At 55.6% G+C, this 15,255-nt stretch overlaps 1 protein-coding gene across 1 annotated transcript in view; it reads left to right on the forward strand.

The window, feature by feature from the left end:
* The window catches only part of CAMK2A (calcium/calmodulin dependent protein kinase II alpha), a gene marked incomplete at both ends in the record, with an annotated part of 62,422 nt that extends 56,968 nt beyond the window's left edge, over nucleotides 1-5,454 (forward strand). Inside the window, 2 exons of the mRNA XM_082835587.1 lie at nucleotides 1,388-1,482; nucleotides 5,222-5,454. Of these exons, the coding sequence (XP_082691713.1) occupies nucleotides 1,388-1,482; nucleotides 5,222-5,454 (328 nt within the window). The remainder of the gene's footprint in view (nucleotides 1-1,387; nucleotides 1,483-5,221) is intronic.
* Nucleotides 5,455-15,255: the final 9,801 nt, after the last annotated feature.

Genomic DNA, 15,255 nt, shown 5'->3' on the forward strand with positions numbered 1-15,255 from the left:
GCCCCTATGGACCCCAAGCCTCCCACCTCTGTGATGTCACTTCCTCTGGCATCTGCAGCCCAATCTAGGTTCTGACCACTTGCCATGACCTCTGGGGCCTATGGTGCCGAGTCTGGCCCTGTGTCACCCTGGATAAGCCCCTTCGTCTCACTGAGCCTCAGTTTCCCTACACGTACAATGGAATTGGAGCAGAGGGTCCTTCAGAGGCAGGGACACCCAGAGACCCTCTGGAGAAGGGCTCCTCTTGGCCAGGGGCTGCTTAGTCTTCCAGACGGTCAGGGCTCAGACCCCCAGCCTTAGAGGATTCTGGATCTGGAAGGGTCCTGAGCATCCCATATGGTCTGAGCACAAACCCCCAGCTCCTGGCTAATCCATCTGGAGAATGTGAGGTCCTGAGTGGAGAAGCGAGTTGTCTGGAGTCACAGAGACAGGGCAGTCAGGGCGGAGCAAGGGCAGAGCGCCCTGCTCTCCCCACGGCATCCAGCTCAGACGATGCTGGCCCAATGCCCTCCTCCACTGTTTTCAGTCCCTCCCCGTGTCAGGATCTTTGATTGGCCTGGGGTGCTTCCTGTCCCTGGCTTCACTGTCATCATCACAGGGGTCCATGTTGTGTTACAGAAGATCCCAGAGACCTAGGGGTGGGGGAGACAGCTTTTTCCTTCCTCCGTCTGGCTGTCAGGGTCTCCCAGAAAACAGACCTGGGTGGGAGCACCGAGCCGAAAATGCAGAGCAGTGGGCCTCCTCGGCCATGCCCTGCGCTCCTTCCTCCCAGGCATCACTTCTTGGAATGCTGTTTTCCTCATCTTACAGAAGAGGAAAGTGTGGCTCACCAGGAGGGCTGCTGCCAACAATAGGGCAACTTTGTTTAAAGTAGCAGAACGCACTCCCTCCAGGGACACACCTGCTTGGTGAACAGAAGTTGCTTCACTTTAGTGAAGGAAAATGTCTCCCCGCCCAAGGAAGACCATTTAGGAAAAGCCCTCTCTGGATGGATCTGCTGCCCTGGGCGGGGGATGTAATTTGGAGAGGAGTGTACAGGCTGAATTATCCCCGCCGGCGCCTTGGGGCAGCGTACCATGCACGACATTCATGGTGCTCTTGCTTAGAGAGGTTAAGCCCCTTGCTGGGGGTCTCATAGCCTGTAAGTGGCAGAGCCACGACCTGGACCCAGGCTTCCCAGTTCTCAGTGGCACTAGCCAGTCAGCAATGCCCCACACCGTAACTGGACCAGCCCTGTCCCATCCGCCAACCTCACTGATCCTGTGAGGTGGGTGCAGTCACTTTTATTTCACAGGCTTGCCTTCCCGGGGTCCAGGCCCCTGGAATTTAGAGGGGGGCACCCGAGAGGCCACCCTAGCCCATCTTTCCTCTGACTTCCTCCCCCCAGGAAGATGTGTGACCCCGGGATGACAGCCTTCGAACCCGAGGCCCTAGGGAACCTGGTCGAGGGCCTGGACTTCCATCGATTCTATTTTGAAAACCGTGAGCAATCCCTTCCCTCTGGGCTGCCTGTTGTCTGCTCTTTTCCGTGTCCTGCCAGATGGCACAGCAGGGTGACGGGCAGGGCCCCCGGGGCAGCTCAGGAGGCAGCGAAGAGGAAGGTCCTGTGTGGACAGGGGTTGGTACCATCTTGGCTCCCTCTCCGAACCCTGGACCGTCCGACGCCAGTGGCTGCGGATGGGGACTTGGGACGAGCGTGACAAGCCCTCCCAGCCCTCGCCTGCCCATGACCCTGGTAGGGCCTGGGGAAGACCTTTCTTCCCTTTCTACGGATAAGGGAGCCTTCCCACCAGGGCACACCCCCAAGTTACAGTCACCTGAATGCCTGCAGCCACCCCAGCTGCCCAGCTGGTCGCAAGCTGGCACATGGGCTGTTGTTGTGCAGGTGCCCCCGTGGGTGGGCAGTCTGGGGAAGGAGAGGACAAAGCTCACACTGCTGTGCCCTGCCTATTTGTCTAGGTCTCTGTCCGCATGTCTGTCCTTCCCGGGCCTCTCCTTTGCAGGAGAGACCCTGGCAGCTTTGCAACCCGGGGCTGTCAGGGGGCTGAGGCTGGGCCTGACCTAGGGCGCTTTCTGCCTGTGTCTGTGTCTCACCTTGGCCAGGGGTCAGACGGGGACGAACCAAAGCACACACAGGTTAGACTCCTGCAGCTCAGGACCCGGAGGGAGGCCCTGAGAAGTGGCACATCCAGGGTCCCCCAGAGGGAAGGCACGTACCACCAAGGCTATGCTAGGTGATTTCCGGTGCATGTGGACACCAGCTGAAACAGCATTGGTTCACACAGTGAGAAAGTTTGTCCCTATCTAAATTCTCTTTCGGTACATCCGGCTCCGCCAAGAGGAAAGGGTCAGTTTAACGCTAGTCTGTCCTAAGCACCTAATGCTTTCTAACTCACCTCATTATCAAAGAGAGTGGTCTCAGGCTCAGGTCCCTTGCAGGCAAGAGCATGGAGCTAGGATTACATAACTTGGTTTTATTTTAACTGGACTTATTATTAAAATTGTATTCTATGAGACTGGTTATTCATTAATGATTGTACTAGAAAGTTTTCTTTTAAAATAAATTCATATAAATTAATAAAGTGAATCAATTTAAGGAAATATTTTCATAAAGTAAGTACAGGTAGATGGTAAAAATAAAGGTGATACCTAAGCAACTGAAGTTGGATCTAGTCCAACTCTTCATTGTACAGAGGTCCAGAGAAGGGAATGACTTGTCCAAAGGAACCCAGAAAGTTGGCGGCAGAACCCGGTCCTGATTCTCTCCAGCGCCTCCTTCCGTCCCTGTGCTCCCCCCTCACCTGGGCATTAGTGTCCCCTAGATGGACACTCCTCTCCTGCCTGCACGCAGTCTGATGGAATCTTGTAGAGTATGAGGGCTTAAGGGCATCCCCAAAAAGCCGTGAAGAAGGAAGTTGCATTTTCCTTTGACACATCAAACTCTGATTTTCTAAGGCTAGCAATGGAGATAGAATGTGAGGAGAGGTGGCTGGACCCCACCGTCCCCGTCACCCTGGAGTTCCCTAGCTGATCACCATGGCCACCTCTATACTCGTCTGTCCTGGGGGGTGGGGGGCACTGGTTCCCCAGAGAATTCCACAATCCCCACAGAGCAGAGCAGAGACCAGGCTGAACCGGCTCTGAAGACTGAGGGATGGCAAAAGGGAAAAAAAACACAGACGGCTGTGCTAGCCCTTGATCTGCATCCTGGCAGCGAGCCCCATCACGGCACCAGCCCGCTGGACTCTGGGCTTGGACACCTGGTCACATCAAAGGACCCACAAGACCAAGACTGCCTGCCCTGGGGCAAGTCCCACCCTCCTGCCTGCTTTATCCTGCGGGAGGACCTGGCCCTTTCTCCCATTCTATCCATGAGGATAGAAAATGGAAGCCTAGAGTCTGTTCAAAAGATACCACATGAGGGTGGCCATTGCTCTACAAATGACCCTCAGGACCCTCGCCCTGGCAGACAACAGTAAGGCCCAGCGCCCTCAACAATACTAAGCTCTGTTTGTCCCTTTGGAGATTGTTCTAGATTGTCCTAATTTAGACCCACCTCGAGACCGACTTCTTTTAGGTTCTACTGCATTTCTTTCAGAAACTGGCCTAGCTTTGGACAAGTCCGATTGCTTCTCTGGACCTCAGTTTCCAGGTCTGCTAAATGGATGCATTGAACTAGACGGTGTTGAGTGCCTCCAGCCCCAGATGCTGTCAAGGCTGCTTATGGAGGCCTCCTTGCATTTTGTGGGAGGGCCATGGGGTGACCTCTGACCTCTGACCTTGAGGTCACCCCCAAGCCTATATAACACAAAAGCTCTGCACTCTCTCTGTCCAAGGTCCCAGAACTGTTAAAGTTTCTTAGTCTACATATGTAAAACTCAGTGATTTTGAGTCATTTATCCAAAGCCTGGGTATAGTGTGATTGGAATATTTAGGGGTGGATACTATTGGATGCTTTCTGAAGTCCTGGGAAAAAAAAAATTTTTTTAACATTTTTCAGGAAATCAGTGGCTCACAAACCTGTCTGGGCATCAGAATCAGAGGATGGGGGAGGGAGCGGGGAAAGGGAGCTTTTTAATATTATAGATTCCTGAACTGGCATCTTGAAGGGTGGGGCTGGGCAGTCTATATTTTAAATCAGCTCTCCATGGATTCGGATACGTTTGGGCTGCACTAAGAAAAGGCATGAGGGTTCCTCTGAAGCCAAGATCCTGGTGATCCCTGTCCAGCCCCTCCCTAGGTCATCGTCTTTCTGTGCTTTTGTTTTCTATCTTGCTGAAAACATTGAGAGTTCCTAGAACCAAGATGATGATGATGATGATAGTGGTGATGATGATAATAATAATAGTAATATTTCACATAGAGAGAGCTGGTTTCTGGTACTTTTGTCAGTTCTGCCATGATTACAAGAGCTATGCATTGCCCTCTAACTCTGAAAAGTTCCACGACTTCACCCCATCACCACCAACACCATCCTTATAATTCCAAGATTCTAAGGTTATACAATTTTAATATTCTTCAAGTTTCCGTCATTCTACATGTTGAGAATAGAGGTGGCAAATGAGGGACCCACAAGCCATAGCTGGACTACACATGTTTCATGGGGTCTGTATGATGTTTTAAATTTGAATTTGATGCCAATAATTAAAAATGAGGCATTCGACATAAAAATCCAGATTTCTAGATTCTCTTGAAAAATCAGGTGTGGCAAAACAGGTCCCACTTACATAGCAAACACCAGGGAAGCTGTGTGCAGGGCACCTCCATAGAAGGGACATGGTGCCCTATTCACCACAGTCTCCACCACTCCCTATTGTCCCCCTGGCCCAGAGACAAAGGGTCCTTTGTCATTCAGCATCTTACATCCAGTTCAGCCTCCTTGTTAATGTACTCTCCTGGCCTCTACAGGGATCTGGGTTGAGACTCTGGTGTAAGCTCACCTGGTTCCCCATTCACCTGCGTGTCTGAGACACTATGATTTGAAAATTCCATTCTCCTGCATTTGAAGAATTTAGCTTGTTTTGAAGTCCACTGTATCTCAGCTGGGATATGAGCTTGACTCCCAGGGAGCTGAGCCCTGTCACAGAGCCCCACTCTTCGGGAAGCGAGGCAGGCAGAGGTGCCTCTGCCGAGAGGGTTGCTGAGAATTGGGGAAGTGAAGGAAGCGAGGCAGGAGGCTCCCAGGTGCGACCACTCTGCCCCCTCCCATCCCCGCCTGCAGTGTGGTCCCGGAACAGCAAGCCTGTGCACACCACCATCCTGAATCCCCACATTCACCTGATGGGTGACGAGGCGGCCTGCATTGCCTACATCCGCATCACGCAGTACCTGGATGCGGGCGGCATCCCCCGCACGGCCCAGTCGGAAGAGACCCGCGTCTGGCACCGCCGGGATGGCAAATGGCAGATCATCCACTTCCACAGATCTGGGGCGCCCTCCGTCCTGCCCCAGTAAGAGCCCCTCCTTCCTGCCATCTGTTATTCAGGATACTCTAAAGGAACGGGGTGGTGCCTGTCTGGAGACGGTACACGTTGGGGAACCCGGCGGCTGGGAAGACCACAGGGAGGAGATCAGGCCTGGAGGCCCCAGGGGGTGAGGGGGAAGAGCTGGGGGGACCCACAGGAGGCAGCTTGAACTGCATCCAAGGAGGTGGGCAGGCTGGGTGCCCTCGGAAGCACCCACGTTACGCACCACACATGCCATGTCTTACAGCTGAAGGACCAGGCTGGGGGCACTGCACCGCAGAGATCCACCGTGCTTCCGTGGAGTGTGGCTGCCGGTTCTCCCACTTGGATTTAGCTGGAATTCCCCCCATCACATCATCCCATCACCACCACCATCACCGTCACCTTCATACCTGTGTCGAGAAAACCTGCCTGTTCGCAAAAGCCATCATGACTTCAGAGCAAATGGCGACATCTCCCCGTCACCACCCGTCCCCTGCCAGGGCAGGGCTTCCTCAGGCCCACGTGCCCTGGGTGCTGGACCCGAGGACCGCCCCCCCTCCCCTCAGCTGTCATTGGCCTGGTCTTGCCTTGGCCGGAAGCCACAGTGCCCAGCTGTGTATTCATCCAGGGGCTGGGGAGGAGGGGCGGAGCTGGGAGGAGTGTAGCATCCTCCAGACCCTCTCCCTGATCTCGCCTCTCCTGGGCTCCTCTAGGGAAGGGCAGAAGAACGCCCAGTCCCCCAAGCCAACCTCCCCCGGGGGAGAGGGGGAGAGAGGAGCAGATGCCAGGAGCCTCCCGCCTCAAACTGCTTTCCTAACTCTTCTCCCATCCTGTCCTGCTCTCCTGCTCTCCAGCCAACCCTCCTCCCTCAGTGTGGGGAGCGCAATCCTCTCAGGGTGCCCCCACTTCTTTCCTTCCTCCTCCTGCTGACATTTACTTCCAACACTAACGGCGCATTCCACCCTTCCATCAGGCCCGGAGAATTCCAGCTTCATCACATCCAAGGGAGAGAATCTGATTGCTTTTGGGGGGCGAAAGAAAACAGCGTTTAGGTATCACTTCTACTTGGACCGCATGCCTTTTTATAGCCAAACTTCCGTGTGTTTCGTAAATGGATTTTGCGTTAATGGATATTTATGTAATAACTAGACCTCTCAAATTGGTGAGAAGGTCTGGGTTGGGAAGGGAGGTGGGAAGAGGGCTGAGGGGTATTTTTTTCTGTTCTTGGTCTTTTTTTTTTTTTTTTTGGTCATCGCTGAGATGGACTTTGTCACTTGTGGTTATCTGGGGCTGAGATGGACTCAGCCCCCAGGGGAAGGATGTCTCTGACATTTCAGTCCCCAGCTTCCCTTGCGGACTGGAGAAGCATCAGGTGTTAGAAACAGCAAATCAGGGCAGAGAGAGTGGGGGAAGCTGTCAGGGTGGCAGTACCTGGACTTTACCTTGCTTGCCTGCCAAACTGAGGTCCTTACTACCGTGCTTCCCAGGATTTCATCCCCCACATCTGCACACCCCCCCTCAGCGCCCCCCACCCAGCTCTGGGGGGTTCACGAGCATGTGTCTTCATGCGGGTCCAAAAAGAGCGCTGGGATTTCTCCTCTTCACGCCTCCTCCTGCAGCTGTGGGTTTGCATCTCTTTCTTCCTTTCTCTTTCCCTCTTCCCTTGGGATTGACTCTGATGTGGAATGCCTTGGTACCTCCACCAGGATCTACTGTCTGCACTGTTTTTCTTTGCATGACTTTATATGCAGTAAGTATGTTGAAAAAAAAAAAAGAAAAGAAGAAAAAACACTCAGCAAAACCAACCTACATGTTTTGGACAAAAAAAAAATAGAGGTTGTATTCTCAGTGTCCGACTCGGAATTATGTTGCTGCCTCTCTGTGCTTTTGGCCTCTGTGTGGCCGTGTTTTGCCAGGATGAGATACTGTCCCCTCTGGAGGATTTTAGGGGAGGAAGAGCCACATCCCCAAAGATTTGGAGGAGTCTCTGATTCCCCCAAACCTCTGGGGAATCCTGGGTGTTGAGTGGAGCCGGACTGGTGGGGATGTGACCCAGGACTTTCTGAGTTTTCCCCTATCACGAGCTGTCTGCTGGGCCCATTCTCAAGAGTTCCTGCCCGCGGGACAGGTGAGGCAGGCTGGGTGGGGGCCGTAGGCCAGGAGAGAGGCTGCCCAGCCCTCCTGGTCTCCAAACTGGTCGATCACTGGACTCTATCCTTGGCAGAGACCCTGCTGCCAAGGCCCGGGTGGGCATTTGGCCTGCCCCAGGTCCAGAAGGCTTCCCAGTAAGGCCCAGTGAGCCCAGCGCTCCAGCAGCCAAACCGCCTGCCTCCCTTGCTGTCTGCCAGCTCCCACAGCCATCCCCAAGCCAAAGGTGAGCGGTTGCTGCCATTACCAAGGCAAAGTCTGGTCCTTCCTTCAGCCTCAGTTTCCCCCTCCGTTAAAGGGGTTAAATATTCCCTCCCAGCCTATGTGGCAGGGCTGATGCGGGATCAAACAGGATGGTGAGGTGAAGCCCAATACGCCCATGAGAATTGACAGTGTGAGTCACTGGCTGGACTCCTGTTCTTTTCTGGGCCTGGCCAGTCCCTCCTCCCTCCCCCGCCTGCCCCTCATCCCCCTCTTTGGTGCCTGTCCTCTGCTAATCAGCAGGGGACTGCGGGGGAAAGAGCCACAGTTTGGGGGTTATTAGAATTCCATTCCCAGCTCTGACCAGACTTGCTGTGTGACCTTGGGAAAGTTCTTTCCCCGCTCTCCCCTCGGTTCCCCACCAGAGGGAGCTGAGCTGGAGGACACCAATATCCTGCCTTTCATCTGCTGACGCACCTCCTGTCCACCGTGCCCCTCTCTGGGTGCCAGAGAAGTGGAGGCCGGTCCCTACCCCAGGCCAAGATGGCCCCACTGCGAAGGCCAAGCCTGTGGGTGCGCAGCCAGCCGGTGTGGACCACAGGGCACCGGTGTGATCCCAAAGCAGCAGGCAGGGGAGACTGGCAGACAAAGCGCGGCCCAGAGCCCAACCCCACCGGACAGTCAAACGTCCTGCAGATGCAAAAAATCCACACCGAAGACAAGTCCTAGGCTCCAGCATGCAAACACGTTAACGGGAAAGCATTCTCCCGGGCGTGCGCCCAGCAAGCGCTGATCCTGACCCCTGGCCTCCTGTCTCCCGTCAAAGGGAGACCCTTTTGGGGATGTATTTGCCAGACTCCCTGTGCTGGTTTCTTTGTTACTATTTGTTTGGGGTTTTGTTTCCGTTCTTCCTTTTTTAAAATATGTGGCTGTGAACTTGAATGACCACTGCTCAAACTTTCTGCTATTGTGGGGTTGGGGGGAAGAAGGGGTGTCTGTTTTATTCTTGGTGTTTTCAGTGCAATAAATAGCTACAAACTTCTGTGCACTGGCTGTCTCTGTCTTGGTCAAGCAGGGCACTGGGAGAGTTTGTCAGTTTCCGGTTCTAGTTCTTGGCATTTGCAAAAATGAAGGCCCAGGTCTTCATTCTGATTGGACTAACGTGGTCACGTGCTTAAGTCTGAGCCAATCACTGTGGGATTATGCCTGGACCACGTGCCCCAGCCTTAGAGCCTGGGATGGGGTTGGCTCCCTCTCAGGCACGTGGAGTGCCCTTAACAAGAGCAATGGGTAGGCGTGAGTTGCCTCCAGTGGCCAACAGCAGAGTCTCCCTCGGGGGCCTGGGGCCAGGCTCTTCTCCTCTGGGCCTTGGTTTCCTTGTATAATGAGGAGGTTGTTCCAGAAGAAGTCCCTCCCCACCCATTCCTTTTCCTCCCGCCCAACCTCACAGGCAAGCCCCCAGGCCTCAGAGCCCCTGGAGAGGGGTTTGGAGAATGTCAGAGGGAGAGGAAGGGTCTCTTTACCCACAAATTATCTGTGAAACTAGTGTTGGGGGCAGTTTCACCTGTGCTGGGGCTGTTGCGAGGGGTGGTGGACTGGCTTTACTGGAAGAAGGGAGGCCACTGCTGCATTAGAGGCCAGTGTGGTTCCCTGAGCCCAAGCTGCTCAGGCTGGGCCAGGGTGGTGATGCAGAGGCTTCGGCCCCCTCAGGCCATGACAGGGTGACCAACCATCCCGTTTGCTGACATGGAATTTTCAGTGCGAAACCCGAAGTCCCAGGCAAAACAGATGAGTTGCTCACTGTAAGCCATGCCCCCCCCCCCCCACCTAAGAGGCCTGATTCCACAAGATTGGGGGGTTGTGACTTTTGGAGCCTATGGTCCTCTCCAGACCACGCTACGGGTGTCTGGGTTCCAGAATACCCACGCCAGCTGCTTTCTGGGTCTGTCCTGCCTGCTGGCCTGTGAGGTGGCCAGGGGGGCGTGTCTATGGGGCATGTGCCCCTCACACACGTGAGGACCTTGGCAGTAAGGCTGAAAAGCACAAGGAAGCGGGCCGCAGGGGGACCTAAGGCTTTCATTTGCACTCTTGCCCTGGAGCCTGGCACGGCAGCGCCAGGACTGCTTGGACCTGAGCCTTCAGGCGCCTTGGATCTCCCGCCTGGGCAGCAGGAAGGACTTGAGAGCTTGGGCTGCCATTGCAGGCACTTGCCGGCAGGTGGCAGCCTAGGAGCAGGTTACAGGAGGTCCGGGGTTCTGTGTGCCTGCGAAGCTCTGGGAGCTTCCAGTAGACCTCAGGAAGTATCCTTTACCTCGCAAAGTACCCGCTCCACTTAAAGCACTATTATTATCTACAGAGGCATGATCCTTTACAGTTCACAAAGTGCTTTCACACCTCTTGTCCCAGTTACAACAGCCCTATTTTGAAGATGAAGAAAAGGAAGCTCAGAGGCAAAGAGACTTCTTTCAAGACAGAGAGCCGGGACTCAAACACGCAGAGCTCTGTTCTCTCCAGGCCCCTGGTCTGTGTTTCTCCATCTGTGGATGGCCAGCAAACAGTGGCTGGGATTCTCAGGAACCCCATCTCTTTGACCCCTATCCCTTCCACCTGCTGCCTCATCTCTTAGTGGTCTACACCTGTAGTCTCCACCTGTTCACTGCCCATTTACGCCAGAACTCACTGCAGAGGGCTGGTTTCCCTCTTATTCCTTGCTCGGTGCATAGCGATGCCTCCGCACCCTTCAGGACACAGCTGCGGTACCTTCTCCGGGAAGGCCCCGCCTCCTTCCCAGCATGCACTGTGTTAGGTCCCTCCATGAGCTCCGCGACCTCCTCTACCCACCTCGCCGAGCATGCTGGTTTGAAGTCACCTGAGCAAGTGTCTACATAACGTGTGCTCCTTGAAGGCGGTCAGCGCTTGGTCCACGCTCAGGATGCACTCAGCAGGTATCATCATCCTTGCCCCGGGGTAGACCCCTGACAAATGTGTGCTGCTGGAATGTGTGCACACCTGACCTCCTTTATATGTGCTCTCACAACCCTCAGTTCACCCCCCTGCTGGGCACTACTATTCTCTTCATTCCACGAACAAGGGGACGCGGTGGTGCAGAAAGTGAAGGCAGCACTTGCCCAAAATAGCCCAGGGAGGGAGGGAGGTGAGACTCGGAATAGGAACCACTCCGAACAACTGCTAGGGCATGTGGCAGACGGGCTGGGCTCTGAGGGGGACCCAGAGATGAGCTAGCTTGTCTCCTGTCCCCAGGAATCCCTGATGCCACCCCAGAAAGTGAGAACCGGCATTCAGGGTGGGCTGGGATGAGGGCTGGCCCTGGTGTGAAGGTTGTGGGAGCTCTAGAAGAAAGAGTAGGAGGGGCGTGGCAGTGACTGGGGGTTCTGGAGGGGATTTGAGGGGATGATCAGAAGATTGAGATGTGGCAGAAGAATGCAGGCAAGAGCCAGGCTGAGAGCCCAGAACAGTGGGTCAGGTAGTGGGGAGAAGGGGCTCAGAGGTGTCAGAAGGCCGAGAGGGCCCCGAACCTACCGTGCTGGGGGTGTGCCTTTCCAGGGCATGGGTGGGTCCCCAGCAATGGAAATGGCCTTTCCCAGACCAGGGCCATAGTATACCTTCTAGGGAACATCCCCCAGCAGGTGCTGGGAGTGTTTGCAGAGGGCAAGGTGGGGCAGGTCCAGTCCTGTGGAAATGGACGCCCTCCTTGTCCTTCCTCCTGGGATGAGCCCCACCCTCCCTTCTCCACCTGGGCCCGCAAAGTTCTCAGAGGCCACTTCCCTCTGGGCGGCCATCCCTTCCAGGGCCTTGGGCCACAGCAGATGGTGAATGGAGTTATCTAGAAGTGGACTATCTCGTCCCGCAAGAAAAAGGAGGGGATTATCATCATTCTCTCCTGGTGTGACCTTGGGCGTGTTACTTTCCCTCTCTGGACCTCAGTTTCCTCATCATTACAGCAACAGGGGTGAACCCGTGGGCCCCAAATATATATGGGAACTCGGCTGGCTGCTCAGAATCGCCCGGGAGGTTTGCTAAAAATACAGATACTTCAGGCTCCGCCCGCAGGGATTAGGAAACGCTGGACTGGGCAGGGCTCCAGGCGGCTGTAGTCTTAGCAAGAACCCAGTTTGGGAATTCTGTGCTGAGCACCCCCTTCCCCGGTTCCCACAGTCACGCTGGCAGCTGGAAGATCCAGTTATCGGCAGGCCCCACCCCAGCCTTCCCGCTTCCCCATCCTGCTCCCCTGACTCAGCTAGATCAATATTGACCGTCGGCCCCTCCCCTGGCTCTGACTCCCGTCACCCCAAGCCCCCAAACTCTCTGAGACCCTGAACCCGCTCAGCAGAATCAAGGTCCAAGCAAGGCTTCTGGCCCAGAGGATTTTATTCCTGTCCCACTCCCCCCAGCCCCACACCACATCCTCCACCTCTGACTGGTTTGGCAGGCAGGGCACCCTAGCTCACTGCAGAAACCATCAGGGCTCCTACTCACAACTCCATCCATCCTGCAAGAGGGGACAAGCCCTGAATCTGGCTCCAGAGAGGTGGTGCTCCCCCTGTAGCTCTCCACGGCATGGTCACTGGCAAAAGCCTGAATTGGGCAGGCAAGGGCACAGAGCTCCCCTCTGCCCACAGCTCTCCCTCCAGCCACCTCTGTGGGGCACAACACGGTTCCTGTCCAACCCATTCATCTTACTGATGGGGACGCTGGTCTAGCCTCCAAGGCACTTGCCATGGAGCTGGAAGGTGCAAGCCATGGGCTCCGTCTTGGCCTGTCTCTGGCTCCAAGCACACCACCCCCGCCCTCCTTCCCCCAGGTTGGTTGGTTGAAGGAGCGAGCTAGGCCTGTTTCTTTATTTGTGCAAGGGAGAGCAGGCTCTTGAGAACCATGACACCCGGAGAGAATTTCTACATGCCACGTTTTACGTTAAGCATTCTGATCTTTTTTTTTTTTTAAATAGGCATCAAGCAGCTATATTACCTCATTTAATCCCCTGCCAGGGGAAAGTTATTCTCCCCATTTGACATCTGAGGACACCTGGGTTCAGAGAAGGGCAGTAGATTCAGCTGGTCACACAGCCAGAGAGCAATGGAGTCGAGACTGGGCTCTGACCAGCGGATGTCCGAGTCCTCCTGGGCTGCTACCCACTCCAATACTCGAAGGGATACAGCTCACAGATGCTGTGGGCTTTAGTGGGAAAATTCCCCCCAATGAAAAGTGATCCTGGATGGGGGTGCCGGGAGGAGGCCTCCATGTGGCCAGAGGGGGCGGGCTGCTGCTTAGTCCTGGGGGAGAAGGTCAGGCAGCAGGAAGTCAGGCAGACGTGCTGTAGGGGTGCTGACCAAGGCTCCGCGGGTGGGAGGCGGCTCTGGATGCCCTTCCAGGGCAAGACCAGCGTCAGGGAGGCCTCAGGCCCCAGAGGGAGTGGTCTGGAGCTCAAGGAGCCAAACTTTCCATGAGCCATTAGCAAAAAATGAGTCTGGAGAACGGTGTCCACCGCAGACCCGGAGGCTCTGCAACCCGGGTCACGTGGAATTCGGAGGGGCTGGGACCGTCTTAACTCTTCGCTCGCTGTCCCCAGAGCCACCAAGAAACTGCTTTTAGATTGATGCTGCATCCATCGTGCAAAGCTGTGAACTGGCACTGTGGGTCCCCAAGGCCACACAGCCAGGAGGGGCAGAGCAGGGAACGACCCCAGGTCTGTGTGGCTGAGAAGCACACCCGCCCCCCCCATGGTGCCCTACTGCTGCCCCAAGTACTCTGGGGTCCAAAGGGCGTGATGTAAGGGTCTTAACTGCACGGAAATTAAGTGGGTTGTCTCAGAACACCGTGAGTGCTCTGTGCAGGCTGGGCTGGGCAGGGCTCACCAGATGTAGGGCTGAGCCAGCCCCCCTGAAGACCCCAGGAGTCCATACCTGGGGGTGATAAAGACTGTATGGAGGTGGGACCTGAAAGGATGGACAGGATTCCAATGGGTAGATGGAGAAGGCACTGGGTCAGGGAACCTGGGCCTATTCAGGGAACCATGCAGAGATGAACTTGGCGGGGGTGGTGGAGGGGGCAGGGCCTACTGAGGACCAAACAGCAAGATAACCAGCGACCCCCGGTGTTATCTGTTGACCCTAACTTGACCTTGGGAATATGGCTGCCCTAATGGTGTGGGCTCTCTCTCCTCTGCCCCACCCCCACCCCCATTTGCTCTCACAGATCATAGGCTGGAAGTCACGGCAGATGGTCCACGGCCCCATCTCAGTGCCTCTCGGTCTCTGATGACTCCCAGAACAGGAATGGAGGGCCCCAGGTCACCCCTCCACCACACCCCAGCCAGGCACATCCACTGCCTCCCGGGGCTCCCCATCAGCCTCCCAGGGTCAGGGGTCCATGGACACAGAGATTAGCGAAGACAGGAAGCAGAGCACTGAGCAGGGGTGGGGAGCCCTGGGCCTGGCTTCAGCTCTAGGCCACTCTCACCGTGGATCCCCAGGCAAGCCCTGCCTCTCCGACTGCTAAGGCCCTAATTCTGCTGAGCTGTCGGCGTGCACTGAGAGGCTGACAGGAGGCCCTAACTGAGCCGTGCTCTTTTACACGTTCTGAATCAGTTTCCCACATTTAAAAATGGGAAATGTCTCGTGAAAATCCAGATTTCCCTCTTCTCTTAAAAAGCCAGGATATCTGGAGACCTGGGCCCACACTTCTGAGGTAGCTCCCCCTTAAGAGAGGCATCATACCTTCTTCTCCAGTTCATCACAGTCCCCACCAGGCCCTCTTGTCTCTCCAATAGTCACCAAGGGTCAGATGCCACTTACTCTCCCACTTACACCCACAGCTTTGCTCGCCGGGGTTCCCTGCCTGGCCCTGTAGGCACTTGGGTTTGGCACCTGCTGGGACATTCTAGGATTCCAGGCTGGGCTTCTACTCCAGACAGGGCTGATGTCTCCTGTCCGATGCGTACTGTGCTGTCAGGGATGCCTCCAGCTGTGGGTCCCTGGTCCTTAATCAGCTCCCACTGCGATCGGGGCCTGGCTGGCATCTGGTATGAGGCAGGGAGACCTGAAGTCAATATGGAGATCAGGACGGGAGCAGTAGGGAGATGGCATGGGCAGCAGAGGAAGCAGAAGCCTAGGGCAGCTGGAAAGGCTGTCGGAGCAGCGGAAATGGGAAAAGCAGGACAGACTGGAAGACTGGGCCAGGGAGGACAGTCCAGGAACCGCAGCGGCAGGGCGGTGGCCAGGAAGAGCGGAGGCAGGAGGAAAGCAGGGCAAGGGAGGTGAGGCTGGAGGAGCTGAGGCTGGTGGAGTCCGTAGATGCCTAGAATCCTCCAACTGCAGACTCGGGAATCTGGGAAAAGAAAAGCCTGGACTCCTAGGATCCTCCACTCCTGACTTCCAAGATGCAGGGCTACAGCCAGGGGGTTGGGTGAGGAGTACTCATGAGCCACGCTCAGTCCTAGAGC

The sequence above is a fragment of the Leucopleurus acutus genome (assembly GCF_964270905.1).
Source record: "Leucopleurus acutus genome assembly, chromosome: 3".
In the NCBI taxonomy this organism is placed as follows: domain Eukaryota; kingdom Metazoa; phylum Chordata; class Mammalia; order Artiodactyla; family Delphinidae; genus Leucopleurus; species Leucopleurus acutus.